At 46.8% G+C, this 27331-nt stretch overlaps 1 protein-coding gene across 1 annotated transcript in view; it reads right to left on the reverse strand.

Moving 5' to 3' along the window:
- Window positions 1-707: 707 nt before the first annotated feature.
- The window catches only part of PODXL (podocalyxin like), a 50539-nt gene continuing 23915 nt past the window's right edge, over window positions 708-27331 (reverse strand). The window contains exons 2-8 of the mRNA XM_061165824.1: window positions 10487-11149; window positions 9313-9530; window positions 8720-8791; window positions 6734-6881; window positions 6484-6545; window positions 6053-6220; window positions 708-5042 (exon numbers count right to left, since the gene is read on the reverse strand). Of these exons, the coding sequence (XP_061021807.1) occupies window positions 4848-5042; window positions 6053-6220; window positions 6484-6545; window positions 6734-6881; window positions 8720-8791; window positions 9313-9530; window positions 10487-11149 (1526 nt within the window). The 3' untranslated portion in view covers window positions 708-4847. The remainder of the gene's footprint in view (window positions 5043-6052; window positions 6221-6483; window positions 6546-6733; window positions 6882-8719; window positions 8792-9312; window positions 9531-10486; window positions 11150-27331) is intronic.

A 27331-nucleotide genomic window follows, 5' to 3' on the forward strand; every position in this document is an offset into this window, starting at 1 on the left:
CTTCATCTTCACTACATTTCTGGGTAAAGAATCCATCTGCTAACATAGGAAATGGAGGAGGAGGTGGGTTTGATCCCTGGGTATGGAAGATCCCCTGGAGGAGGAAATGGCAACCCACTTCCAGTATCCTTGCCTGGAGAATCCCAGGGACAGAGGAGCCTGGAGGGCTCCATGAGGTCTCAGAGTCTGACATTACTGGGCATGCTCGCGTATCTCTGGGTAAGGGACAGGCACGGGCTTCTGACAAGTGAACTGATCTCTTTATTGGCAGAACAGGGCCAGAACAGAATCCTTTGTTTTTTTGTATTTTTATTAATGTTTGCCTTGTCCTTACAACAATGTTTCATACCTGATCAGGGTTCAGCAGCCCCCTTGGGATCTCTGGTGGTGGGTGAGTCACAATTTTTTCTGAGGCAAACGAAGAGAAGGAAGAGGGTAAAACATTGATAAAAGTGTTGTGAGGGAAATGGGGCACTTTCAGTTCTCCTCACTAAAGCAGCCTGAGATTATCTGGAGAAATTGGCATCACCTCCAGAATCCCCTGTCCTTTCTTCCACTTCTGTCCTTTTACTCTGGACCCGCGTAGCTAAGCAGGCACAGCCAAGCAGAGGCTGCCCCGCTGTGTCTTCAAGGTCTTCAGTGATGAGCCATGTGCACAAGTTAAGAATGGAAGCCACTCAGAGCGAAATACTAGTGCTTGAGCCAGCTTAGACAAAAGCCGTTTAATTGACAGTATACAACTTTCCAAAATATATTTTTGTAAGAAAATGGCAATAAGTAATAATTTTTACAAACAGGTTTCTTAGTAAATTCCAGTGTACTTTAGACTCCTGTCCACTAAGACACAGCTCCCCCAGTCTCCTGAGCAAACTCTTTTAACATTCACTAATTTTTTAAAAAAGACGTGGAGTACATAGTAATCCCCTCCTGTGACTCAGGGTAGGGTTTTCGCCAAACTTGAGTTAATCAGCTAATGACAATGATGAAAACCATTGCTTTACTTTTGCCCCCTCTGCCTTCCCATCTTGTTCCCTTTGATCCTTAGTCCTATATGTAGAAACTATTCAAAACTATTCTTGGCAGAACACAATTGTTCATTTAAGTCTTAGACCTAAATAAGCCACAGACCAGTAAGGTTCCTGTTTTTGTCTTCATGCTCTCCCTACCCTTGCTGCCGATCTCCCTGGTATCACTCTGCTGCCTGCCCTTAATTAGCAGGCCTTAATTTGTTGGTTTCTTGCCTTAATTTGTTGGTTTCTTCCTGAGGCACACAGCACTGGACAGTTTTCCAGTCCAGGTTTTAAGCCTGTTTTCTGTCACTAAATATGTGAGTTTCGCCAGGTCACTTTATCTTTCTGGGCTTCAGACTCTTCTTCTGTTAAAAAAATAAAGATTGGACTGGGTTCTAAAACCCCTCTTCCCAACCAGGTTGCATACTGACTACAACCCTTATTGTAACATGCTGGGACTTTACAGGGAGGGGATGAGGACCATATTTAAAAATAAAAATGCCCAGTCTGCAAGACAAATACTTCATCATCAGCCTATCTCGTATTTCATTTTTCATTGAAGAAAAACAAAAGCTTGTTATTTCTAGTGAAATAGACATTTACATTCCTGTTTAGAGGGAAAAAAGCCTTCTCTCTTAACAAAGGTTTTTTCGAAGTATAGTCACTCAAAGCAGTGCAGGGTGGATTAACATGTGGCTGTTGTATTTACATTATCAAAAAATACGTATGTGTGTATCAGCTGGAACTGGTTTTTCAAAGTTTCTCCAGTATATTGTCAAAAAGATAAATGCTCAAGAAGTGATTTAAATAAACTTTCTGCTAGCTTTCCTTATCAAGAAGGGAAAGAACAGTCTTGCATCGAGACTAAACCCGTATCTTGTCCTATGACGCAAAAGAATATTCTGTGCCCCCTTCATAAGCATTGCTGCGTCTGCCCCCCTGACATGAGAGTGTGCTTCCCCCTGGATCTCGTCCAGTCATCAGATTCATGGTTTCTGAACGAGTGTGCCACCGAAATAAAATAGTTTATTATAATCTCTGGCACAACTTGTTTCAAGTCAATGCTGAATTCCCAGCTTTCGTCTCTCTTCTCAGCCCCAGAATCTGAATTAACCAGATAGCATCAGAGACCAGCAAAGATGTGGGAAGAAGATGACCACTACAGATGCATGGCGATATGGTCTTTGACATAGGTGGCAAGAGCAAGCCAGGGCAAGTTGCCCAGAAGGCTAGAACAATACGGTTCAGATGCACCCAAAGAAGGAGCCTCTGAGCCCGCCCAGAGCTTGTCAAGGCTGACTCTGGACAGAGCCACAGTCATTCCTCTTGACCAAGTCTCATTTTTACTCTCTGGTCCTTGCCAGTCACCTTCTCGCTCCCCAAGAGGCCTGTGGGTTATGGCCTTTGATTGGTTTCCAGAATGTATTTGCTGTCTCTGTCTAAATCTGGCTGGTGAAATGAGACCCAGAATCAGCAAAGGAGTAATCCAGGCTGGCCTGTCCCACGGTGGCCATGATAGAAACCCACTGGGTAGAAAGAACCAAATGTTGGGTAGGAAAGAAGCAAACAGATCTTTTCCCAGTGAGACAGCATTTTCCTCTGCTGCTGCTGCTGCTAAGTCACTTCAGTCATGTCCGACTCTGTGTGATCCCATAGACGGCAGCCCACCAGGCTCCCCCTTCCCTGGGATTCTCCAGGCAAGAACACTGGAGTGGGTTGCCATTTCCTTCTCCAATGAATGAAGGTGAAATATGAAAGTGAAGTCGCTCAGTCGTGTCCGACTCTTAGCGACCCCATGGACCGCAGCCTACCAGGCTCCTCCGTCTGTGGGATTTTCCAGGCAAGAGTACTGGAGTGGGGTGCCATTGCCTTCTCTGGCATTTTCCTCTATTTCCCCCAAAACCGGTATTCTCCATCCTGCCAACCTCCAAACAGGGAAGAATCAGGGCAAATACTTCAGGATTTTTGTTACCTTAGCATCTTTCTAGCTTGGGGGAAACTCTCTGGGGGCCCTACTTGAACCTCTGGCCTTCCTCTTCTCCTTGGTATCAAACGGCTAAAGACTATGAAGAGGGAATTAGATGGCAAAGGAAAGACACAGATTGTCCCCCTAAAATCCTCTCCTTTAAAAAAAATAACCTATCCCAAAGCAGACAGCCTATTCTATCAGATCTATTGCAGCCTAGGCCAAGTGACCGTTTTCATCCTCCAAAGCATCTTCCTAGTAGGATCTAGGGGCGTTATGCCCAGCAACAGAGAGATGTGGGCAGTTTAAAATTCCACGCAGTAATCAGGTGAAATCAGAAAATCAGGTGAAAAACCTCACTGTGCTCAGTCCTCCGGTGCCATCTATGCAGCTACTACCTGCTAAGCTCCCTCCAAACCCCTCCACTGGGCAACGGTCGGCATTGTGCTTCCCTGAGATGCCACCAGAACCTGCAGGAGTGCCAGGCAGCCAGCCCCACTAGGAATACTGAGAGTGCACAGCACAGCCTAGCTCCATGCCCGACAGTGAAAGGTCGCTGGGATTCCACTCCGGCTGGCTGCTCCTTACTCAGCTTGAAGCGCACCTCACCTCCAGGCTCTTCTTGCCCTGTGCACAGAAGACTGGAATCTTCAAACATCTCAATGATTTGAGCTTTGGCCTTTGGCAGTAGAGGGCTGGATTAAAAGAGAAAACTCTCAGCAACTTGCAAAGCCCCTGAGTGTCCTATGAAACGGAAAGTAAAGCCTGTCCTTCCTGTTGTTTCAGTCGATTGTCTGTTCAGACACCTCTCTGCTTACCGGGCCTGAGGAAGCTCTGTCCTAAAGCTGCTCATTCATGCTGAACCTCAGGGGGATGACCGAGCTGGGGTCTCCTCTCTATTGCATCGGCTGAGCAACGACAAGGAAACAGGAAACATCTTGCCTTCAGTAGCTGCTGCAGATTTTAGTCCCCGTGGGAGTGGGAGGCCAGGCAGCACTTGGGGAGCCTTGGGGTGGGTGGGGACACATCCTGGAAAGAGGGGCTTCCCTTTCTCTCTTCATCTGTAGATGGCCGGTGGGCAGACGTGTTCACAGGGGGAGTCTTGTGTGCTCTGTCAGTCCCGATCTGATAAGCAGACACCAGGAAACTAGACTCCAGAACAAGGGACTGAAGGTCATGAATGACCTCTGTTAGTCCCAGAGGCCCTGGAACAGAGAGGGGATGAAAAACCTGAATGAAGGGAGGGAGGAGAACAAAGGACAGGAACACAGGCAGGAAGACAAGACCGGCAGACGAGACAGGAACGGGACCTGTCTTTTCAAGGAGCCAGACCCCACGGAGGCAGGATCTGGCCCCGCTCTGCCCTCCAGCCCATCCACTGATGGGCCACTTCCACCCCTGCCCAGGGTCGCTCTGGAGGGAGGGCACGGGTGATGCAGCAGCGTGGTGTGGTGGGAACGGGCACTGGACTGAATGAAGGATCTCTGTTTTCATTCCGACGTGTCACCCAGTGGCTGTGTGACTTTGACTTTACCCTCTTTAGGCCTCAGTCATCTTGTCTGTGAATGGAGGCTAGTAGATGGTCTTGAAAAGTCCCTTCTATGGATGGCTCTTTCCTGTTCTCCCAGCAGTACTGCTCTCAGGCACTAGTGGGTTATTCTACAAGAGGATTCTACACAGAATGTGATTTGTTCAGCTTGAAAAGGGAAAAATTAAGGCCTGTGGGGACTGGGAGGAGGGGACCTTCCGAGTCTGCTCTCCTACCCCAGTCTTTCCCTCTAAGGCGAAGGATCTTCCTCCTCCCCTCACAAGTGGCACTTGAGGTGGTTGGGCTGGAGCTCTGCACCGTTGGAGACTGCCGGCAGCCCCGATTAGAGGTGTGTGTCTTCCTCTTCAGGGTCATCTTTGGTCAGGTTGTCCAGAGGCACGATCCAGCTGTCCCCCAGCTCCCCATTGAGGTTCGCCACCTTCTTCTCCTGCATCTCTGATGAGGTCTCCATCACTTCCAGGGTCGGATTGTCATGGTAACCATTCTCCACCGTCTGTAGCTCCTCTGTTAGTCGTTGCTAGAGTGAGAGAGGTGACCCAAGAAAAAAGGGTAATTTTTGAGAGTTGTCAGCCTTGCTCTAGCCTTAATATTGGCACTTGTACCCCTATAATTCGGGAACCCCAATTTAGCTAATGTGAACAACGGGTGGTCCTGACTGCTGGCCTGCCTCAGGGCAATTCTGAGAGGAGAACCTACCCAGCATCCTAGAATTCCCAGCTCGCATCACCTTTGCCCTGGTGGCAAATCTGTGACGTCAGCAGAGGCGGACTTTTTTCTCCCATCTCCTCTCCTCCACTCCTTTCCCATCAAACCTTCCTCTCAAGGCCCCTCCTCACCACTTTTCTGAACAGGCAAGAACTCTAAGAAAATGACTTTCATCAGGCTGAGTGACTAAGGACTTCCCTAAGGCTGAACACGATGCGTACAGAAACTTTTTCCCTCCTGCTGCAGGTGGAAACCATCTGGAGAGATCTTTCTCTCCCTCTTTACCCAGGATACAACCTGGGTGGCAGAGGACTGTCCCTGGGAATCTTTAAACGAATATAGTGACCCAGAAATGCTGTTTCAGTTGGGGTGTGATGAAAGTAAGCAGGGGGATTTCTTTTAAAGCCCTCCACAGTGTGCAGCCAGGGTTGAGAACCCTGAGTCTGGGTGGAACTGTTACAAGGGAATCCTAGTAAGGTAAATGAAAAAATTTCTGGTTAGACGGGTATGCCTCAGCCCATTTATAGCAATGGATCCTCAGAGCAACTCTGCAAGGTGGATATTCCCACTACACAGATGAGAAACCTGAAGCTCAGAGATTATGACTTGCTCACGGTCACCCAGTTAATCAGAGGCAGAGCTAGGGTTTAACCCAAGTCATCTTTGACTCCAAAATCCATGCTGCCTCTAATTCTCCAGGCAAATTTCCATTTCCTATAAGGGATGATGACCTCTGCCTATCAGAAAGGGCCCACGGCTTTTCTCTAATATGGGAATAACAGGGTGAAAGTCATCCAGTGAACTGGACTGCTTGGTCCTCACCTGGTCCTTCCTATGGGAGAGGCGCTGGTGGCAGCAGCCATAGAGGGCCGCCACCAGGAGCAAGAAGGATGCCATGCAGACAATAGTGATGATCAGGGGCATGCTGAACCGGTCCTCCATCTCTTCTGGTGGTCCTTGACCCTCAAACTGCATGTCTTTGACGCCCACCTGGCCAGGAAAGAGAAAGTGACATAGCAGAAAATGGGTTCCGGGTCTCTCTCCCTCAGAACTCCCATTCACTTACAAGCTCTTCCACTTGGGGTTTGGGGGGCCTGTTCCACCACCCTGCTGTCCCCTTTTACCCTCCCATCTACATGCTTGCAAACCAGAGGTTCCTCAGCAATGAGAAACAGTGGAACCGGGGAACCACGGGCTTCTGAGGGACAGGCTCCTGACCCAGTCTGTCCCAGCACGAGGGGCCGTCCACTTACGTCTTCTAGCTTGTCCCAGTCGTCTTTCAGCAATTTATAAATGTCCGTGGGATGGAGCTTTGCTGAGGGGCAGAGGGAGAGATGCCGCTTCAGTGGTCTAGCTCAGAGACATGGCAGGGACAGAGGACTTGCTGTTCTTCCGTCTCCTGAGCAGGTGACTGAGAGTCCTGACCCATCCCTGTGGCTCCCGTCACCCCCCCTGCCCCATTCCCACTCCAGAGAGGCCTCCCCGCCCTGGCCCTCAACTCACTGATGATAGTAATGTGTTTGATGTCCACTTCCTGGGCATGTGAACCAGGAGCCATCTCTATATGGCACTCATCTTGAATTTTGTTGAAGGAGGGTTTTACTGCTTGGCACAACACCTCGACCAGTTTGTGATTCGAAGCGACTGTGTTCTGTTGTGAGGAGACCACAAGTAATCAGGGATCACGACAGCAGCCTAGGCTTGCGGGGCCACCCTTGCAAGCTAAGGTCAGGACAATGCTGTTGCCAGCTGTGACCCGACTGCCCCGACTGGTGGGTCACATGCCCTCCTCCTGGGCCAGCCCCTGCCTTCTCTGGCTCGGGTAGACATCTCCTCCCTCATCCCCCCATCCCATTTATCTCGTCTTGGTTGAACAATGCCATTCCCCCAAGTGTGCCCCTCTCTCTCAGAGCTCTTTAAGCATCACGACCTGCTGCCCATCATCATTTCTCTCCCATGCAAGGACCTGCGGAGGCACTGCCAGGGCAAAGATGCCAATGAACCTGCATTCACCAGCCCTTGATGCTGAGTTCAGAGACCTCAGGAGGGGTAAACACCGGGCTCTCAGCTCAAGGTCATCCATCCCAAAGTTGAAACATATGCCTCTTCCCTCGGCTAAGACTGAAACCATAAACAGGCTCACAAGAGAAGGGCAAGGCCATACTGCACAGGGGGACTGGGGAGTGTCTGGAAGATGCACAAGGACATCTTCAAGGGGCTTCCTCTGTATTTCTTAGCAGAAAGAACATGGCTGATGTGGCTTTAGGGCTGAGGGTGAGGAAGCAAAGTATGGGTAGCTTTTACCCAGTCATCAGAGGCACCCCAAACTGGTGTTTCTCTGACCAGACTTTGAAATAAGGATACCAAGATGAAGAAAAGGACTCTTGCTATGGCTTGTCCCATAAACCATCCCGTGGGTTTTATACCTGGAATTTCCTTAGGCCTACTAACTCCCCAGCCCTGCTACCAGGTAAAGATGCAGGGCTTTCCTCTTCCTATTTATGGCAAAGGAAAAGAAAGCTTACCACCAAACCTGCCAAGTTTCAGCCAAAAAGAGAGCCGGAGGAAAGGCTGGGCAAGCGTCAGTGTGGTTCTCGCCTTGTCCAACAAGCCCAATCCCAGGAAAACCCTACTCTGATTGAAAACTCCAGCTTTTCTATAGTTCACTTGGAAAATTCCAGCAAAATGGACACCCAAAAGAAAACAACTGCAGAAAATAGGTAGCATTAAAGTATCGTAAACCCAAGTTTTCCATGCTGCTTGCTTTCACTTTCTGGTTCCTAGGGGTGTTTGCAAAATAGCCACTGACCAGGAGAGGGCGGCAGTGAGCCATCGATCACCAGCACCCACTCAGGCCTCTGCTACTGAGGAAGCACTGCGGCAGAAACCCCAGACTAAAGCCCTTAATCCTAGGGAGACTGGCAGTCTGAAGGCAGCGGACAACACGGCTACACTCTCTCTTTCATGCAAACGCACTCACACACGTGCTGACACCATCTTCCTCAAACAATACACACACACACCATCCTGAGTGGAAGAACAGCTGTTGGTGACAGCTCCCCTAGGTTAGAGGCAGGCCGTCAGATAATACATGGAGCAGGAAATATAAAACCACAGACTCTTAGAACAACGAAAGTTAGGCAGATTAAGCCTCTTCTTTTCAACTGAGGCCTCTGAAGCCCAAAGAGATGGGCTTAACAAAGTCACATCCTGAACTAGAAACAAGCAAGAACCAGGGCTTGGGTCAGACTCTCAAAAGTGAAAGCTCCGGAGACCTGGTATTTCTGGCCCCGTAGCAGCCCTGTGGGCGGGGCTTCCTTTAGAGAAGCTGGTTTTGGAAGGACCAAAAACAAGGGCAGGAAATGAACACATCTCTCAGCTGCTTTCTACAAGGAACACTCCATTCCCTTCCACTTTCAGTGATCCTGGCGCTAAACCGCCTTTGGAGGATGCAGGTCAGGGTGGGGCTCAGACGAGCATGGTACTCACACAGCTGTTGGCTCCCGAAATGTTCAGGGAGAGTTTGCTCCCATTCAGCTTTTCATGAGGATGGCACTGGATCTGAAAGAAGCCACTGGGATTAACAGCCAGGCTGAACTTGATAAGATCTCATCTTTGAATCCTCCCTCCCTCCCTTAGGTGCTTCCCTGGTGGCTCAGAATCTGCCTGCAATGCAGGAGACCAGGGTTTGATCCCTGGGTCGGGAAGACTCTCCTGGAGGAGAATGAAAACCCACTCCAGCATTCTTGCCTGGAGAATCCCATGGACAGAGCAGCCTGGCAGGCTACAGTCCGTGGGGTTGCAAAGAGTTGGACAGAAGTGAAGCAACTGACAGCCCACACACACACCGTTAGGTGGGCGACATCAGGCAAGGAGCTCGGGGCCAAGCTGGGAGCTGGCCGGCTGGGGTCTGAGCGCCAGGTACGTTACTGGTTATCCCGCTGTCTGAGGCCGAGCCCAGCAAAGCCAGAGACAGCGGGTGAATGATACTGGCTCCTCACACCCCCACCGGGGCTCTGGGAAGGGAAGGGTACAGATGCTCTTCCTGGATTCCCCTTCTCTCCGAGTCTGGGCCCTCTTACCTGCCCTATATTTGTTAGAATGACTGAGGTGGGAGAATGGGTGCTGGAGCTTTGGGGGGCATTTGACGACAACGGAATGCTGGAGGTGGTGGCTCTCCTGACGGGAGATGTGTTCCCAGGTCCCAGTGAAGAGCCTGTAGGTTGCTGAGCTCCATCGCTGACAGCAGCTGGTGTCTCGCTGGAGGTGTGTTGAGTTCCTTTGACGGTGACCTGTGGATCTGTAAATGGGGAAACAAAGCTTATGAGGAAAGGTGAGTGATTTAAACAGAAAAAAGGTAGTCTTTCCTGTTCCTAGTTTTCTGAGGTTCTTTAGTCTTCCCCCCACCCCACTTTGGCTTTACAGACCACCAGCAAAAGGAGGCAAGCTATGAGAAAGGAGGTAGATGGATGAAGCCAGTTGCCGTAACCCATTACAGGATGAGCGGATTGGATGAGCCAGTGTAGGAACCCGAGAGAAGTATCAACAGCAGTGACAATGCCAGCAGCAAATGTCAGCTGAGTAACCGCTTCATGTCAGGGTCCTAAGCGCTTCACAGGTACTTTCTTCTTCCGTCCTCACAATGACTCTGAGGGAAGTACCATCATTACCCCTTTCATAAACAAGGAAATGGAGGCTCAGAGGAGCATGATGAATTCCGCACGAACAAGTGGCAGAGCAGGGACGGGAATCCAGGTTTATCCAACTCAGGGCCCTTGCTCTTACGCAGGACATCACCGTGCTCTTGGGGTGTGGTTCTCTAGTAACTTCACCACGCACCCACATGATGTGGCAGCGGGAGAGGGAGTGGGAGGTGGGATGGGGCGGGGCGGGGTCCCTCGAAATGCCAATGCTCAGATTCACACCAAGAAATTCTGATTCAATAGATCTCAAATGGGCCAGGAGGCTCGTGATCCATCAGTGAGGTTTGAAATGAATTTACTGGACTAAGACCAGCACTTAAAAAAAAAAAGGAAAACGGTCCACTGGGCAGTTCAAAGCCTCGAGCACTCATCACAACACACAGCTCTGCGGGCCGCTGCTCACCACAGGATGGGAAACAGGCTGAACGAAGGTGCTACACATTTATGATCTTTAACTCACGGCATGAAATCTCCACCTTCTAGTTGAACAATGGTACAGAACATAGACATCTGAAAGTTTCTTTCTGCTTCAAAACGGCAAGGCAACACTTACTCAGTGTGGTCACCTGAGCTGTGAAGGTGGGACTTGTCATCCTGTCTGAACTTGTAGTTACAGTCATTTTGTTTGATTCCTCCGTGGAGCTCCTTGTGGGCTCTGAGGTCCCAGGGGCCAAAGTCACAGGGCCCCTGCTAGGCTGCTGAGTGCTTTCGAGGTTGGTAGAGGAAGACAGAGTAGGAGAGATGCCTCGGGTGATATTCGGATCTGGAGATGTGGAGATTATCTGATCGCCTTCCTTAGTGGTCACGCTGCCTGTGGTCACACTGGGGGTAGTTGGGATTCTGGATGGGGGTGAATCATTAATTGGATTCTGGCTGCTCATGTTTTTAGGATTTGTTGAGACGGTGGCTGATGCGGTTGTAGGATCTTTAGTAGTTACAAGAGGGGTTTTATTGGCTGCGTCAATTGTGTTTTTCTGGGATGAAGTTGGTACCGCACTTGTGACAGATGTGTTAGACGTGGGTACGCCGGTCAGCGCTGTAGTCACAGTGGATGTCACATTGGATTTCTCAGTGGATTTCACATTAGATGGCGGGGTTTTACTTTGTGTGACTGTCGTTAAATCCGGCTTCTGAGAAGTGGTTTCTTTGTGTGGTTTCTGGGAGGTTGAGCTGACACTTGGCATTGTCGTGGTTGTTGTTGTTTGTGTGTCATTTCCTATGAACAAAGACAACACAGAATCAATTAGGGTATTAGCTGGAAGTCTTTCTCTCTCCATTGCTCCAGCTCTTCGCCAGGATCCAGAGGCCTTGCTCTCATCCCTGCCATCTTTGCTGAAGGGTCTGGGCCCTTGATGTGCCCAGATTTCTCTGGGGTTCAAGAAGCCTCTAAGAGGGAGGCTGAGGAGAAAGCAGAGGAAGTCAAGAGAAATTCCGCTCCAGAGAAGGACTCAGCACCTAGTCCCAGTGCCTGTGGGAGCCTGCAGTGAATTCTCTGCCCTCCCCATCCAGCCCCAGGCACGCACCGTTCAAGGTTTCCACACTCCCAGCACAGAACCCTCATCATCCCTGCCTCCTTCTCCCAGACCCAGGAGCTTACAGAAAACACAAGAGACTCACACATATCCAAGTGCCCTGTTCTAAACACGGCACGAGGGACCTCTGTTCCTCTGGAAATCTATCTAAAAGGAGAAACTGGAAAAGTGAAATTACACGAATTGCTACTTAAGGACAACTCTGAGACACACTGAGGGGTTCTCTGAGTCTAGCCTGGGAGCTCAGCCTTGTCAGGGGGTCAGGGACTGAGCATATTAAAAAGCAGAGACATTACTTTGCCAATGAAGGTCCATATAGTCAAAGCTATGGTTTTGCCAGTAGTCATGTATGGATGTGAGAGTTGGACCATAAAGAAGGCTGAGCACCAAAGAATTGATAGTTTTGAACTGTGGTGTTGGAGAAGACTCCTGAGAGTCCCTTGGACTGCAAGCAGATCAAACCAGTCAATCCTAAAGGAAATCAGTCCTGAATATTCATTGGAAAGACTGATGCTAAAGCTGAAACTCCAACACTTTGGCCACCTGATGCAAAGACCCAACTCATTAGAAAAGACCCTGATGCTGGGAAAGATTGAAGGCAGGAGGAGAAGGGGACAACAGAGAATAAGATTGTTGGCTGGCATCACTGACTCAGTGGACATGAGTTTGAACAAGGTCCGGGAGATGGTTAAGGACAGGGAGGTCTGGCAAGCCGCAGTCCATGAGGCTGCAAAGAGTCAGACACGACTGAGTGACTGATCAATAACAGGGATTGAGTGAGGGAACAGTTAAATGACAGGTTCACGCCCTGGGATTACAATGGAAAGTAAGACACAGATGCTTACTTGTACAGCCCTAAAGTTCTAGGACCCACAACAGATTTCCCAACCTGGCGATCCGAATTCTCAGGGAATTTGACTTTGAAGGCCAGTGGGATTTGATTACAGAACTTCCACAGGACTGGGGAAACAAACTCTTGGAGGGCACAACAAAATCTTGTACGCACCAGGACCCAGGAGAAAGGAGCAGTGATCCCACAAGAGACTTGCCTGTGAGTGTCCAGGAGTCTCTGGCAGAGGTGTGGGTTGACAGTGGCCTGCTGTGGGTCGGGGGCACTGAGTACAACAGTCCTGGCTTAAGTTCTTCTTAAGGAGGTCGCCATTACCACCATTATTCCTACCATAGTTTGGAGTCAGGCAAACAGGGAGGAAACACAGTCCTGCCCATCAACAGAAAATTGGATTAAAGATTTACTAAGCATGGCCCCACCCCGCCCATCAGAGCAAGACCCAGATCCCCCCACAATCAGTCCCTCCCATCAGGAAGCTTCCATGCCTCCTATCCTTATCCATTAGAGGGCAGACAGAATGGAAACCACAATTATAGAAAACTAACCAAACTGATCACATGGACCACAGCCTTGTCTTAACTCAATGAAACTATGAGCCATGCTGTGTAGGACCACCCAAGACAGACGGGTCATGGTGGAGAGTTCTGACAAAACATGGTCCACTGAAGAAGGGAATGGCAAGCCACCTCAATATTCTTGCCTTGAGAACCCCATGCATAGTATGAAAAGGCAAAAAGATATGACACTGAACGATGAACTCTCCAGGTTGGTAGGTGCCCAATATGCTATAGAAGAAGAGTAGAGAAATAACTCCAGAAAGAATGAAGAGATGGAGCCAAAGCAAAAACAGTGCCCAGTTGTGGATGTGACTGGTGATGCGAAGTAAAGCCTGATGGTGTAAAGAACAATACTGCACAGAAAACTGGAATGTCAGGTCCATGAATCAAGGTAAACTGGAAGTGGTCAAACCAGAGATGGCAAGAGCAAACATTGACATTTTAGGAATCAGTGAACTAAAATGGACCAGAATGTGCGAATTTAATTCAGATGACCATTATATCTACTACTGTGGCAAGAATCCCTTACAAGAAATGGAGTAGCCCTCATAATCAACAAAAGAGTCCAAAATGCAGTACTTGGGTGCAGTCTCAAAAATGACAGAATGATCTGTTTGTTTCCAAGGCAAACCATTCGATATTACAGTAATCCAAATCTATGCCCCAACCACTAATGCCAAAGAAGCTGAAGTTGAACAGTTCTATGAAGACCTACAAGACCTTCTAGAACTAACACCAAAAAAAAGATGTCCTTTTCATCATAAGGGACTGGAATGCAAAAGAAGGAAATCAAGAAATCCCTGGAGTAATAAGCAAGCTTGGCCTTAGAGTACAGAATGAAACAGGGCAAGTTTTGCCAAGAGAATGTACTGCTCACAGCAACCACTCTCTTCCAACAACAGAAGAGAAGACTCTACACATTGACATCACCAGATGGTCAATACAGAAATCGGACTGATTATATTCTTTGCAGCCAAAGATGGAGAAGCTCTATACAGTCAGCAAAAACAAGACCAGGAGCTGACTGTGGCTCAGATCATGAACTCCTTATTGCAAAATTCAGACTTAAGTTGAAGACAGTGGGGAAAACCACTAGACCATTCAGATTCAGGTATGACCTAAATCAAACCCCTTATGATTATACAGTAGAAGTGACAAATATATTCAACAGATTAGATTTGATAGACAGAGTGCCTGAAGAACTATGGACGGAGGTTCATAACACTGTATTGGAGGCGGCGATCAAAATCATCCCCAAGAAAAAGAAATGCAAAAAGGCAAAATGGTTGTCTGACAAAGTGACGTTGCTCAGTCGCGTCTGACTCTTTGCGATCCCATGAACTGTAGCCTACCATGCTCCTCCATGGGATTTCCCAGGCAAAAGTACTGGAGTGGGTTGCCATTTCCTTCTCCAAAAAACCGCCTGGTGAGGAGGCCTTACAAATAGCTGAGAAAAGAAGAGAAGCTAAAGGCAAAGAAGAAAAGGAAAGGTATATCCATCTGAATGCAGAGTTCCAAAGAAGAGCAAGGAAAGACTAGAGATGGAATGGGAAATGGAATGGGAAAGACTAGAGATCTCTTCAAGAAAATCAAAGATACCAAGGGAACATTTCATGCAAAGATGGGCACATTAAAGGACAGAAATGGTATGGACGTAACAGAAGCAGAAGATATTAAGAAAAGGTGGCAAGAATACATAGAAGAGCTATACAAAAAAGATCTTAATGACCCAGATAACCATGATGGTGTGATCACTCACAGAGAGTCAGACATCCTAGAGTGCAAAGTCAAGTAAGTGGGCCTTAGGAAGCATCACTATGAAAAAAGTTAGTGGAGGTGATTCACTCCTAGTGAAGAAGATTCACTCCTAGTTAGTGGAGAACTCCAGTTGAGCTATTTCAAACCCTAAAAGATGATGCTGTGAAAGTGCTGCACTCAATATGCCAGCAAATTTGGAAAACTCAGCAGTGGCCACAGGACTGGAAAAGGTCAGTTTTCATTCCAATCCCAAAGAAAGGCAATGCCAAAGAATGTTCAGACTACCACACAATTGCACTCATCTCACACACTAGCAAAGTAATGCTCAAAATTCTCCAAGCCAGGCTTCAACAGTACATGAACCATGAACTTCCAGATGTTCAAGCTGGATTGAGAAAAAGCAGAGAGGAACCAGAGATTAAATTACCAACATCCACTGGATCATAGAAAAAGCAAGAGAATTCCAGAAAAACATCTACTTCTGCTTCATTGACTATGCTAAAGCCTTTGACTGTGTGAATCACAACAAACTGTGGAAAATTCTGAAAGAGATAGGAATACCAGACCACCTGACCTGCCTCCTGAGAAATCTGTATGCAGGTCAAGAAGCAACAGTTAGAATAAGATAAGGAACAACAGACGGTTCCAGATTGGGAAAGGAGTACATCAAGGGAGTTTATTGTCATCTTGCTTATTTAACTTACATGCAGAGTACATCATGCGAAATGTCAGACTGGATGAAGCACAAGCTGGAATCAAGATTGCCAGGAGAAATATCAATAACTTCAGATATGCAGATGACACCACCCTTATGGCAGAAAGCAAAGAACTAAAGAGCCTCTTGATGAAAGTGAAAGGGGACAGTGAAAAAGCTGACTTAAAACTCAACGTTCAAAAAATGAAGATCATGGCATCCGGTCCCATCACTTCATGGCAAATAGATGGGGAAACAGCGGAAACAGTGGTAGACTTTTTTTTGGGGTCCAAAATCACTGCACATGGTGACTGCGGCCATGAAATTAAAAGATGCCTAGTCCTTGGAAGGAAAGTTATGACCAACCTAGACAGCATATTAAAAAGCAGAGACATTACTTTGCCAATGAAGGTCCATCTAGTCAAGGCTATGGTTTTTCAAGTAATCATGTCTGGATGTGAGAATTGGACGATGAAGAAAGCTGAGCACCGAAGAATTGATGCTTTTGAACTGTGGTGTTGGAGGAGACAATTTTGAGAGTCTCTTGGACTGCAAGGAGATCCAACCAGTCCATCCTAAAGGAAATCAGTCCTGAATATTCGTTGCAAGGACTGATGTTGAAGCTGAAACTCCAATACTTTGGCCACCTGATGCGAACAGCTGACTCATTTGAAAAGACCCTGATGATGGGAAAGATTGAGGGCAGGAGGAAAAGGGGACAACAGAGAATGAGATGGTTGCATGGCATCACTGACTTGATGGACATGAGTTTGAGTAAGCTCCAGGAGTTGGTGATGGACAGGGAAGCCTGACGTGCTGCGGTTCATGGGGTCACAAAGAGTCGGATGTGACTGAGCGACTGAACAACAACAGACAATTAAACGTCACATTCTGGTGACTCCACGGAGGAAATGAACAAGGACATGATGCAAAGAACAAGGAAGTGATGCTGTTAGACAGAGAGTTAAGGAAAAGCGCCTCAGGGACACTCATGAAGCTAAGGCTTGAAGGACAAAAAGGCGAAAGCTAAGTGAAGAAGGTGAGGCAAAGTGTACCAGGGAGAAGGAAAGAATCTGCAAGTCCCCAAAGGAGGGTTAAGAGCTCAGAGAACACAAATCTGGGTGCAGTTTTCTGAGTGAGGGGGAATGGGCAGGGCCCAGAAAACTTAGGGCGTCACAGTAAATGGATACTAACATGCTGTCCAAACCATAGGGTTTTGAGAATAAAATAGAAGCTCTCTTAAAAACTGTATCCTATGTAAAATGAGACATAAGATCACCCTCCTTAGACCAAAATAAGGATATGGGATTTTAAGTGCTCAAAAAAGTCAATGAAGGTTTTAAAAAAGCAAACAAGTTTGAGAACATGATTTACAGAGACACATCCCCTTGCTGCTCTATGGAACATGGCCGTGGAGATGGGAAGAGAAAGAGGCTGTTACAGTAATTCAGATGAAGTGGGTAATAGTCAGTTGCAGCAAGCCCTTGACAGAAGAGCCAAAACAAGGATGGATTCAAGACTGTATTTTGGAGCAAGAATCAACTATTTGCTGATGTACTAAGGGAGGGGAAGAGGAAAAGTCAGGGTGACTCCTGGTTTTCTGTTTTGAGCAGAAGGGAGAGAGAGCTGGGACTCAGCGAAGTGGACTCTGGCCATTCTTCATAGCCAATCAGAATCTGTACCCTAGTTCTATGCTTGGGGAATTGATGGAAGCAGGATTTGCCTCTTGTTACATTACAAATGCTGAAAATGCCAGCCTCTTTTGTGACTAGAGCCTACATATGCACTAAGCTGCCATGAATAAGTCCCCTCCACCTGGGCCAGTGAGTGAAGGGGTCATCGACTCTGAGAAACCCTGAGGCAGGAGCAGTGGAACCTTGATCAGGTGTGAGTGGCCGCGGAGGTGAGGCAAGAGTCCATAGCCAAAGCTGCAGCATCTGGGTCCTTGGCATCGGTGAGCAGAACTGCCTCTTCACACAAGTTCTATAAGCCTGTCTCGGATGACGTTAAGGGTGACCCTAAATGCGGTCTTCAGGGCTTCCCTGGTGGCTCAGTGGTAGAGAATCCGCCTGCCAATACAGGAGACCTGGTGCGATCCCTGGGTGGGGAAGATCCCCTGGAGGAGGAGGGCATGACTACCCACTCCAGTATTCTTGCCTGGGAAATCCCATGGACAGAGGAGCCTGGTGGGCTACAGTCCACAGGGTCGCAAAAGAGTTGGACACGACTTAGCAACTAAACAACAACAAAATGTGGTCATCAGCAATCCCAGCTCCTTCGTAAGCTGGAGAATGACCCAACAACTTTCACATGTGTGTGCATGAACACACATACATTTTGCTAATGAGAATCAGAAATTTGCATTAGGAGTGACTCAGGCAATAGAAATGTGAGAACTAGTTTCTCGGCCTTACTGGGGTTAAAGGTAAGTGGAATTCTGCAGACACGAAGTGACGTGACTTTACTATCCTACAGCATCTCACAGAGAGGCAGTCACAACCTTGCCCACCATCTAGAGTGAAGTGCCCATAAAGTGGCTTTGGCAGGACTGAATGGCTACTGTCATAGAACAATATAAAGGGCATACATAAAAGGACATGTGTTAAAAATCAATGTAGTATTATGATTTGACAGTGGTACTTCTTATAACTGATCATGTCAGAGTACCTTTCTGGCAAAAAATGAGATTGCTGGAGAGGAACATCAGCGTATTTAATAAATTAAGGGATGTAGGGTGGGATGGTTACTTCTTACAAAGATGAATAGCTGAAAGTACAGTTTTCAAACCCCAAACTGTTGACATTTTGGACTGAATGTATGCATGCTAAGTCGCTTCAGTCATGTCTGACTCTTTACAACTCTATGGACTGTAGCCCACCAGGCTTCTCTGTCTGTGGGATTCTCCAGGCAAGAATAACGGAGTGGGTTGCCATGCCCTCCTCCAAGGGATCTTCCCAACCCTGTCATTGAACCTGTGTCTCTTACATCTCCTGCATTGGCAGATGGGTTCTTTTTCCACTAGTGCCACCTGGGAAGCCCTTTGGGCTGGATACTTTTGTTATGGGAGAGTGTCCTATGCAGTGTGGGATGTTTAACAACATCCCTGGTCTCTAGCTACTAGATGCTAGTAAGACACATACTACCCTTCCTGGTTTGGATAACTGGCAGAAGACATGGATTCGATCACTGGTTGGGGAACTAAGACCCCACAGGCCGCAGAGCAACTAAGCCCACACACCACAACCTGAGAGTCTGTGGGCTGTGGCAGAGGATCCCACATGACCCAACAAAGATCCTGCAAGGAAGAGCCCATGTGCCACAACTGAGACCCAACACAGCCAAAAAAAAAAAAAAAAGGCTCAATCTGCAATGGAACTTGCTTAAAAGACTCAACCACTTTTCTCCTGTCTGATCACGCACTTTCTATCTTGCTTGAAAACTCAATAACCTCACTTGAGCTCGGTGACAAAGAAAGCCATATCCTGTCATCATCTCTACCACTCTTCATATTTTTCAAACCTGTGATAACAGTCAGATGCCTGAGAAAGACAAGAGTCTAATCCAGGAGAAGGCTTCTACTTTAAAAAAAAATCTGCAAAAAGTCTAGCAAATAAGCCTGGTTGATAGATGATAAGGATGCTAGATCAGAGAAGGATAATCACAATTTTAATCAGGATGAATTTATCAATATGGGTATGCATACTGGGGATCTGGGACCATTATGCTGACTCAACCAGCTGAAAGTAGTACTACTTGTTTTCTTAGTTGGCTGACTGAAACCTGAACTCGATGGTAGTCTACATATTAAAGTTGCCAGAAATTCTCTGGAATAATGAATAGGAAGAAATCCAAAGTCTTAGAGAAGTGTTCCAGTGGTTTATCATGTATGATCTGCTTGTTCACACTCTTTGTTCCTTAAGAGAGCTCAAATGATACTCCCTTCATCAAAGTTTTGAGAAATACTGTATTTCATGAGCACTAAAAAGGACATCTTTTCATGTCTCTGAGATGAGGATGAATTATAAATTATTTTAAGGCACACTCTGGCAGTGTTTTTATCCCCCATGTGGTTCGTAAAATATACTGCATTTTATCTTTGATGGTGTTTTGGATTTTGATTAAATTTGGTGTATTGTTGGGGGGAAGAGGAGCACGTTCTAAGAGACTGTTTTGACTGTTCATCAGCCTGGTATGCTGGTAGGTTGTTGATATTTCTGTCGGCAATCTTGATTTCAGCTTGTGATTCATCCAGCCCAGCATTTTGCATGACATACTCTGCATGTAAGTTAAATAAGCAGGGTGACAATATACAGCCTTGACGTGCTCTTTTCCTAATTTGGAATCAGTCTATTGTTCCATGTCCAGTTCTGTTGCTCCTTGACCTGCATATAGGTTTCTCAGGAGGCAGGTGAAGTGGTCTGGTATTCCTATCTCTAAAAATTTTCCACAGTTTGTTGTGATCCACACAGTCAATGGCTTTGGACTGCAAGGAGATCAAATCCGTCAGTCCTAAAGGAAATCAGCCCTGAATATTCACTGAAAAGACTGATGCTGAAGCTGAAGCTCCAGTACATTGGCCACCTGATGCGAAGAGTCAACTCATTGGAAAAGACCATGATGCTGGGAAAGATGGAGGGCAGGAGGAGAAGGGGGTGACAGAGGATGAGCTGGTTGGATGGCATCACTGACTCAATTGACACGAGTGTGAGCAAACTCCAGGAGATGGTGAAGGACAGGGAGGCCTGGTGTGCTGCTGTTCATGGCGTCGCAGAGTCTAACACGACTTAGCAACTGAATAACAATGACAATGACATGCTGGTAGGAGATGCTGCTGATTGCAGTGGGAATGGACAGCACGTTCCTTGGGTAGCAGGGCATGAGCAGAATTTCATTTCCAGGAAAAACGTGGGTATCATACCCTTTGGACTTGTACCCTTGGGCTTCCCTTGTGGCTCAGCTGGTAAAGAATCCGCCTGCAATGCGGAAGACCTGGGTTCGATCCCTGGGTTGGGAAGATACCCTGGAGAAGGGAAAGGCTACCCACTCCAGTATTCTGGCCTGGAAAATTCCATGGACTGTATAATCCATGGGGTTGCAAAGAGTAGGACATGGCTGAGAGAGTCCTTCTCTTCTCCCATACCCTAGCAGGACTTAGAACCTGAACAACAACAACCATATCAGGCAGCAGGACCACGTGGTAATCAGGGCAGTCTAATGAGGGGAACTGGACAGTGGCTAATAATCCGGTGGTTTTTAGGATCAAAATGGATTAAAGTGCTACCTCTGAGCCCAGCAAACTGAGACCTAGGTTGAATCACCACAGTAGAGAACACAGCCAGCTGCTCATCCAGTTATCAGGACTGAATCTTTTCACATACTCAAATGATGTGACAATAGCAAATGAATGAAGTAACAATAGCAAATACCAACAAAGTTAAAAATTGATTTTTTAAAAAAGGCTAATAAAGTGGTAAAACCTTTAATGAGGACGACCAAAGGGGAAAAACAACCCAGAAGGGCATAAATACAAAATATGAGGTATAAAGCCAGAAATATATTTATAATATAGGCCATTATGAGCAAATGCTGACAAGTTTGAGGCATGTTTCTCCACCCTTACAACAGTAAAAAGCTGGAGAAACGGAAAATTAATGACTTCTCTTGATCCCACTGGCAAACAGGTCATGGGCCAATAACAACTAGCCTGAAAACTGGAGACAGTCAACCATAGGGAGAAACCAGACTCAAGTGTTTGCTTACATGACAGAATTTGGCAAGAAGATTAAAGTTAAAATGTTTAATGAATTGCTAAAGGCTGAGCATGGGCTCGTGTAAAAGTGAAAACCTGAGAACTGCTGAAATCGAAAGCTTCACACACTTGTAGATACTCCCCCAGCACCAGGAACCCCACCAAGGGCTGGTAAAGATGCCCAGAGAGACAGCCTTGAGAAACTTTTCGCCTGTGGGGCTGGCTGCAGGGAAGAAACAGCAGTGAGGACTGACACTCCACATAGCGCCCTATCCCCTGGGGGAAGAAAAGCCTGACTTTTCAGTGGACATCAACCAAATCTATGGCCTGAGGCCACTGGTGGAAACCCCACCACAGCGGGGGAAGAAAACGACAGGCACCAATGAAACACCAAGGAGATGCTGCCCAGATCCATTACCCCTCTCTCTGCTGGGAGACAAAAGCATTCAGCTGCAGGAGAAAGGTAAAAAAGCATAGCCTAAAGGAAGTGGTGGAAACCCACTGAAGCTGGGGAAGGGAGCAAGTAAAATGAAAAAGTTCTTTGTCCCTGGGAGAGGGCAGGAATCTGTGCTAAGTCTAGCAGGATTTCTAGAAAAGAGACAGGAACGCTAGCAAAGGCCACACCCTCCAGCCCCAGTGCCTTTGCAAACATCTGGGAATATGCTTCTACCCTGCCATGAACTCAAAACGCTAGCAAGTGTGAAGTAAAGATAAGTGGAGTATAGCTGGAGGGGGGCTGCCAAAGTCAGGCTCCCTGGGAGCAGCAGAAAGAAGACTGACAGGCAAGCAGGGACTCGGACCAAGGCCTCACCTGTGCAACATCAAGTTAGGGGTTTGCTTTTTGTTTTGTTTTTTGTTTCCATTTTGTTTTTGATGGGCACCATTTTTTAAGTCTTTATTGAATTTGTTACAATATGGCTTTATGTTTTGGTTTAAAACATGGGATCTTAGCTGCTCGACCAGGGATCAAACCTGCACTCCCTGCATTGGAAGGCAAAGTCTTAACAGCTGGACTGCCAGGCAAGTCCCCAACATTAACTTAAAAGTTAAAAACTCAGCCCCACTGATGAGATTAACACAAACCCTCAGGCTGAAGACAGAGCAGAAGAGAAGCCACGCTTCAGCGGCGGTCGCCGCTGACCCACAAAGGGAACTGCACGATGTGTGGCTCCTTGCACTTATTTACCCGTTTCTGAGGTTCATTATATGTGGCACATGTCAGTTTTTTATTTTTATTGCCGAATGATATTCCGTGGTAGGGATAGTCCATATTTTGTTTTGCTGCTCATCAGCTGATGAACATTTAAGCTGTTTCCACTTTTTAGCTATTATAAACAGTGCTGCTCTGAACACCTGTGTACAAGTTTTTGTGTGGACGTTTCATTTCTCTTGGGGATATACCTAGGAGTGGAATTTCTGGGTCACATGGTAACTCTATATTTAGTGTTCTGAGGAACGGCCAAACTGTCTTGCAAAGTGGCTGCACCGTAGTACACGCCCACCAGCAGTGTATAAAATGCAAGATGAGCCTGAAACATCTTGTAACAACAGAAAGTAAAGAAGTGCTTTTAAAAAAGAAAGCAAAAACAAAATGGTGGGCAAGTCCAAAACACATGGGAACCAACCCGAGAGCTCCCAATAGGCAAACCTGGAAAACTTTGATCAACAAAATTAAAAAATAAGGGACTGATGGCTTCTCTGGTGTCTCAGTGGTAAAAAAACCCACTCCTGCCAATGCAGGAGACACCAACTTGATCCCTGACTCGGGCAGATCCCCCATGCCGCAGAGCAACTAAGTCCATGAGCCACAACTACAGAGGCCCACATACCCTTGAGCCCATGCTCCCCAACAAGAAAAGCCACCGCAATGAGAAGCCCACGCCCTTGCTTGCCGCAACTAGAGAATAGCCCAGCATAGTCAAAAGTATTTTTAAAAAATCTTTATAAAAAAATACTGATTGAAACCCAGAGAATAAAATAAATATTCATGTACCCATGCTGATAAATGATTAAATATATAAATAAATGGAGAAGATAGGGAAGAGGAACAAATCATCCTTACAGAAGAATTCCAAAAAATGATAGATACTCTTCCCTCCTCTAGAAGGAAGGTATTCTCTCCCATCCCCATCTGAGTATGGGCTGGTCTTAATGACTCTCCTAGGATGGAAAGGGAAAACCAGTAACATTACAGTGAGAAACCCAGTAAACACATCGTCTTAACTAAATAATCAAAGTTAGCATCATGATAAGTCATAACCAATGATAAGGCGTCATGTCCTGGGATAAGATGTGGTGAGAAGGGCCCTTCACCTCTGTGCTCTTCCTTCTAAAAATACATAGCCCCAATCTAACCAAGAAAAAAAAAATCTGACATACCCAAATTGAAGCGGATGCTATGAAATATTCGGCTAGTACTTAAAAAACCATCCAGGTTGTGAACAATATAAAGAAAGACTGAGAAACTGCCACAGTTTGGAAGAGATGAGAGAGACATGATGATAAAATGTACTGCTCTATTCTGGAACAAAAAAGATTATTAGTAGACATACTGGTTAAATAGGAATGAAGTCTGTAGGTTAGGTGATAGCACTGTACAGTGTTAATTTCGTAGTTTTGATAAGAGGACCATGGTTTATAAGATGTTAATATTAGGGGAAGATGACGGAAAGGTATCTGCCACTCTGCATCATCTCTGCAGCTTTTCTATAAATCTAAATTATTTTAAAACTAAAGATTTGTAAAAATGTTTTTAAGTATTTATTTTGTCTTAGTTGTGGCATGCAGCATCTTTCGTGGCATGCGCACTTAGTGTCCCATGGAATGTGGCTCCATATAGGTAACAAGCAAATGCTTGTTAACATTGGTGATACAGAAGTTACGTTATAATCATAGACTAGAATGTCACACAGCACTGAAAATCAGGGACAGGTATTATATTGTTACATATATGTTTATCTGTGTAATATACATATTATGTATTATTATACATGTATTGACTTCCCTGGAGGCTCAGATGGTTAAGTGTCTGCCTACAATGTGGGAGACCCAGGTTCGATCCCTGGGTGGGGAAGATCCTCTGGAGAAGGAAATGGCAACCCACTCCAGTATTCTTGCCTGGAAAAATCCCATGGGAGGAGCCTGGTAGGCTATAGTCCAAGGGGTCGCAAAGAGTTGGATACGACTGAGCGACTTTCACATATGTGTGTTAACATGAATCAATCTAAAAACTATACTGAACAACAAAAACCAAAACAAAAATTTATATGGTTTTATTTACAAGGTTTAAAATCTACAAAATTAAACAATGTAGTTTTAGAAATAGAGACATAGAAAATATTTACATTATAAAGAGAATTTAATACTAAATTTAGGATAACAGCCACTTCTGGGGGAAATAGGAAGATGCAACAGGGACGTCCGATTTTTTGTTTTTCCCTCCAAGGAGGGAGTGGCTGACGGTGCTGGATGATGAAACTGCCGACATGGAAGTTCCCGGCAACCTCAACTTGCAGTTTCCATGGGAACAGTGCAGGTGGAACCCTAACTGGGGCTGATAGAAGATGAGTGAATGGTAGGGAAGTGAGCTTGTGTGTGTAAATAACTTTATCATGCTGACAAAGGTGCTAAGTTGCTTCAGTCTGTCTGACTCTTTGTGACCCCATGGACTGTAGCCCGCCAGGCTCCTCTGTCTATGGAATTGTTCAGGCAAGAATACTGGAGTGGGTTGCCATGCCCTCCTCCAGGGAATCTTCTCGATCCAGGGATGGAACCCAAGTCTCTTACATCTCCTACACTGGCAGGCACCTGGGAAGCACAAGAACTTTATCAAATGTTAGCTATTAAAAGGAGTGGAGAAATATGGCAGTTGCTAGAAAGGAACTGCAGTAGTCAAGAAAGTTTTGCTTTTCTCCTTGAAGGTGAGAGAGCTAGAGCTGATACAGACGCTCCTTTTGTTTTATTCCCTCTTTAAGATGCAGAGGGAGACACCCATGTATTAGATGGTAGGATACTTCTGCCTTTGAAACCAGAGGGAAGAAGATGGATACAGCCATCAGGACATTGGTAACATTGGTAATAGGGAGACACGTTTCCATTTGACATCCTCAGTTCTCTCAGCCAAGTCTAGAGGAAATCAGTATACCGACAAAGATGAAATAAGAGAGGAGTAATGTGAAAGGGAAAAGTATGAAATACTCACTTGGGGTAGGAAAGGGAGCAGAGCACCAAAGACTTGATGCTTTTGAACTGTGGTGTTGGAGAAGACTCTTGAGAGTCCCTTGGACTGCAAGCAGATCCAACCAGTCTATATAAAAGAAATCAGTCCTGAATATTCACGAAGGACTGATGCTGAAGCTGAAACTCCAATACTTTGGCCACCTGATGTGAAGAACTGACGACTCATTTGAAAAGACCCTGATGCTGGGACAGACTGAAGGCGAGAGAAGAGGATGATAGAGGATGAGATGGTTGGATGGCATCACCGACTCAATGGACATGAGTTTGAGTCAATTCCGGGAGTTAGTGATGGACAGGGAGGCCTGGTGTGCTGTGGTCCATGAGGTCGCAAAGAGTCGGACACGACTGAACGACTGAACTGAACTGAACTGAAGGGAACCTACTAGAAAAATGGATCTCAAACTCTAGATAGCATCAGAATCACCTGGGGAGCTTGTGAACACACCTGTTTAGGAACTCAGGCCAAATTTCTGATTCAACATATCTGGGGTGGGGCATCAGAGTTTGCATTTTAACAAGTTCCCAAATGACTCTTGCTGTTGGTCTGAGGACCACACTTTCAGAACCACTCAACCAGAAAAATACAGGATGACTGTCAAGTGGTATCTGGTGCCAAATTGGGCCAGAAATCCTGAATTTAAAAATAATAGCCCAATCAGCCACTGTGTGATTTTTTTTCCTTCCACTGTTTGCAGGTAGGCGTAGGAACAGGAGACAGGGCTCACCTGGGAATGGAGGTTTTGCTAGGTGAGTTATGGTGGCAGAAGATGCAGGAGACCTCAGCATATTCGTAAGGTTGGGATCATAATGGTAGATGGTGACGGATAGGGTGGATAAAACAGATGGGCTGACAGGCAGTGACAAAGTCACAGGTCATCAGAGGGGCTGCCTTATGTTCAAGCAGTGTGGTCCACGTATACCTGAGCAAATGAACTGGAAGGGAAAGAAACAGTGATCAAAGAACGAAATGCAGAGGTGGTGCACAGCGTGAGGATGATCAAGTTCAGGGTGTGAAATGGGACTACCAGTGGGGTAGAGATGGAAAAAGGTCAAGAAAATGGGAGGCCAGGGTATTTAAGTGTTTATCCGACTGTGTACTGAGCTCACCAAGAACGAGGATGGGAATCGAGGTAGTAAGGAAGGAATGAGTGATGGGGAGTGAAGAGGTAAGCAGAGAGCAGCAGTGAGGAGCTAAGAATGAAGCTGGTGTGAAGGGTTGAACCAGCAAGGAGACAGTTCCTCCACACGCTGACCTCCAGCAGGGAGACCAAACAGGAGCAGGAGAAGGCTGACTCCACCCCTCTCCCCTGGGATGAGAGGCGTGCTGTTCTCAGTCTGAGGCCCTGCTTTCTCCCGCTCCTGGCCATTTTCTTATCTGGGATGGACTCTGGACTATTAATAGCAGGAAAGGAAGCTCGAAAGAATGCCCCAGGAAGAGGGTGTGTGCAGAGAAGGCCGTGAGATGGGAGGACCCAGGCCTGGACACCAGCATCCACCCCTTCGTCTTTTGTTTCCTCCAGCTCACCTTCCTGAGTGTGGTTAAAACCAAGAAGTTCTTAGGGGGCTGGGGGGAGGCAGTGAAAGGGGCAGAAGCCAGGCAGGATGAACCAACGTCTACATGGAAGGATGTGATCAAGGAAGGCATGAAGCCAGTGGAAGCCTCTAGTCCTGGTTCTCCTCTGAGCCCCAAGGGCAGGGGGCAAGTCCTTGACCCTCTTGAAACATCTGTGAAATGGACTGGGTGGCTTCTAAGGTCCCCCAAGGAGGTATGTGCACTTTCCCAAGCACGACGCTGCTTTTGACATGATAACGGAACCAGCGGAACCAGCCACTTCAGAGGCCAGCTCCTTTCTAAGAGCTGTCTGACCTTGAAACGCATTCTCCCAGCCTGTGACATACATCTGCTTCGGGAGCCGCCTCCTTCCCTACCAGGAGCAGGCTCTGCATGCCAGGGGGAGGGCGTGCTGTGATGCTGCCTCAGGTTCAGCCTGGTGGGAATCTAAGCCCTGCCCAGCTCTC

The sequence above is a fragment of the Dama dama genome, chromosome 18, assembly GCF_033118175.1.
Source record: "Dama dama isolate Ldn47 chromosome 18, ASM3311817v1, whole genome shotgun sequence".
NCBI classification, from domain to species: domain Eukaryota; kingdom Metazoa; phylum Chordata; class Mammalia; order Artiodactyla; family Cervidae; genus Dama; species Dama dama.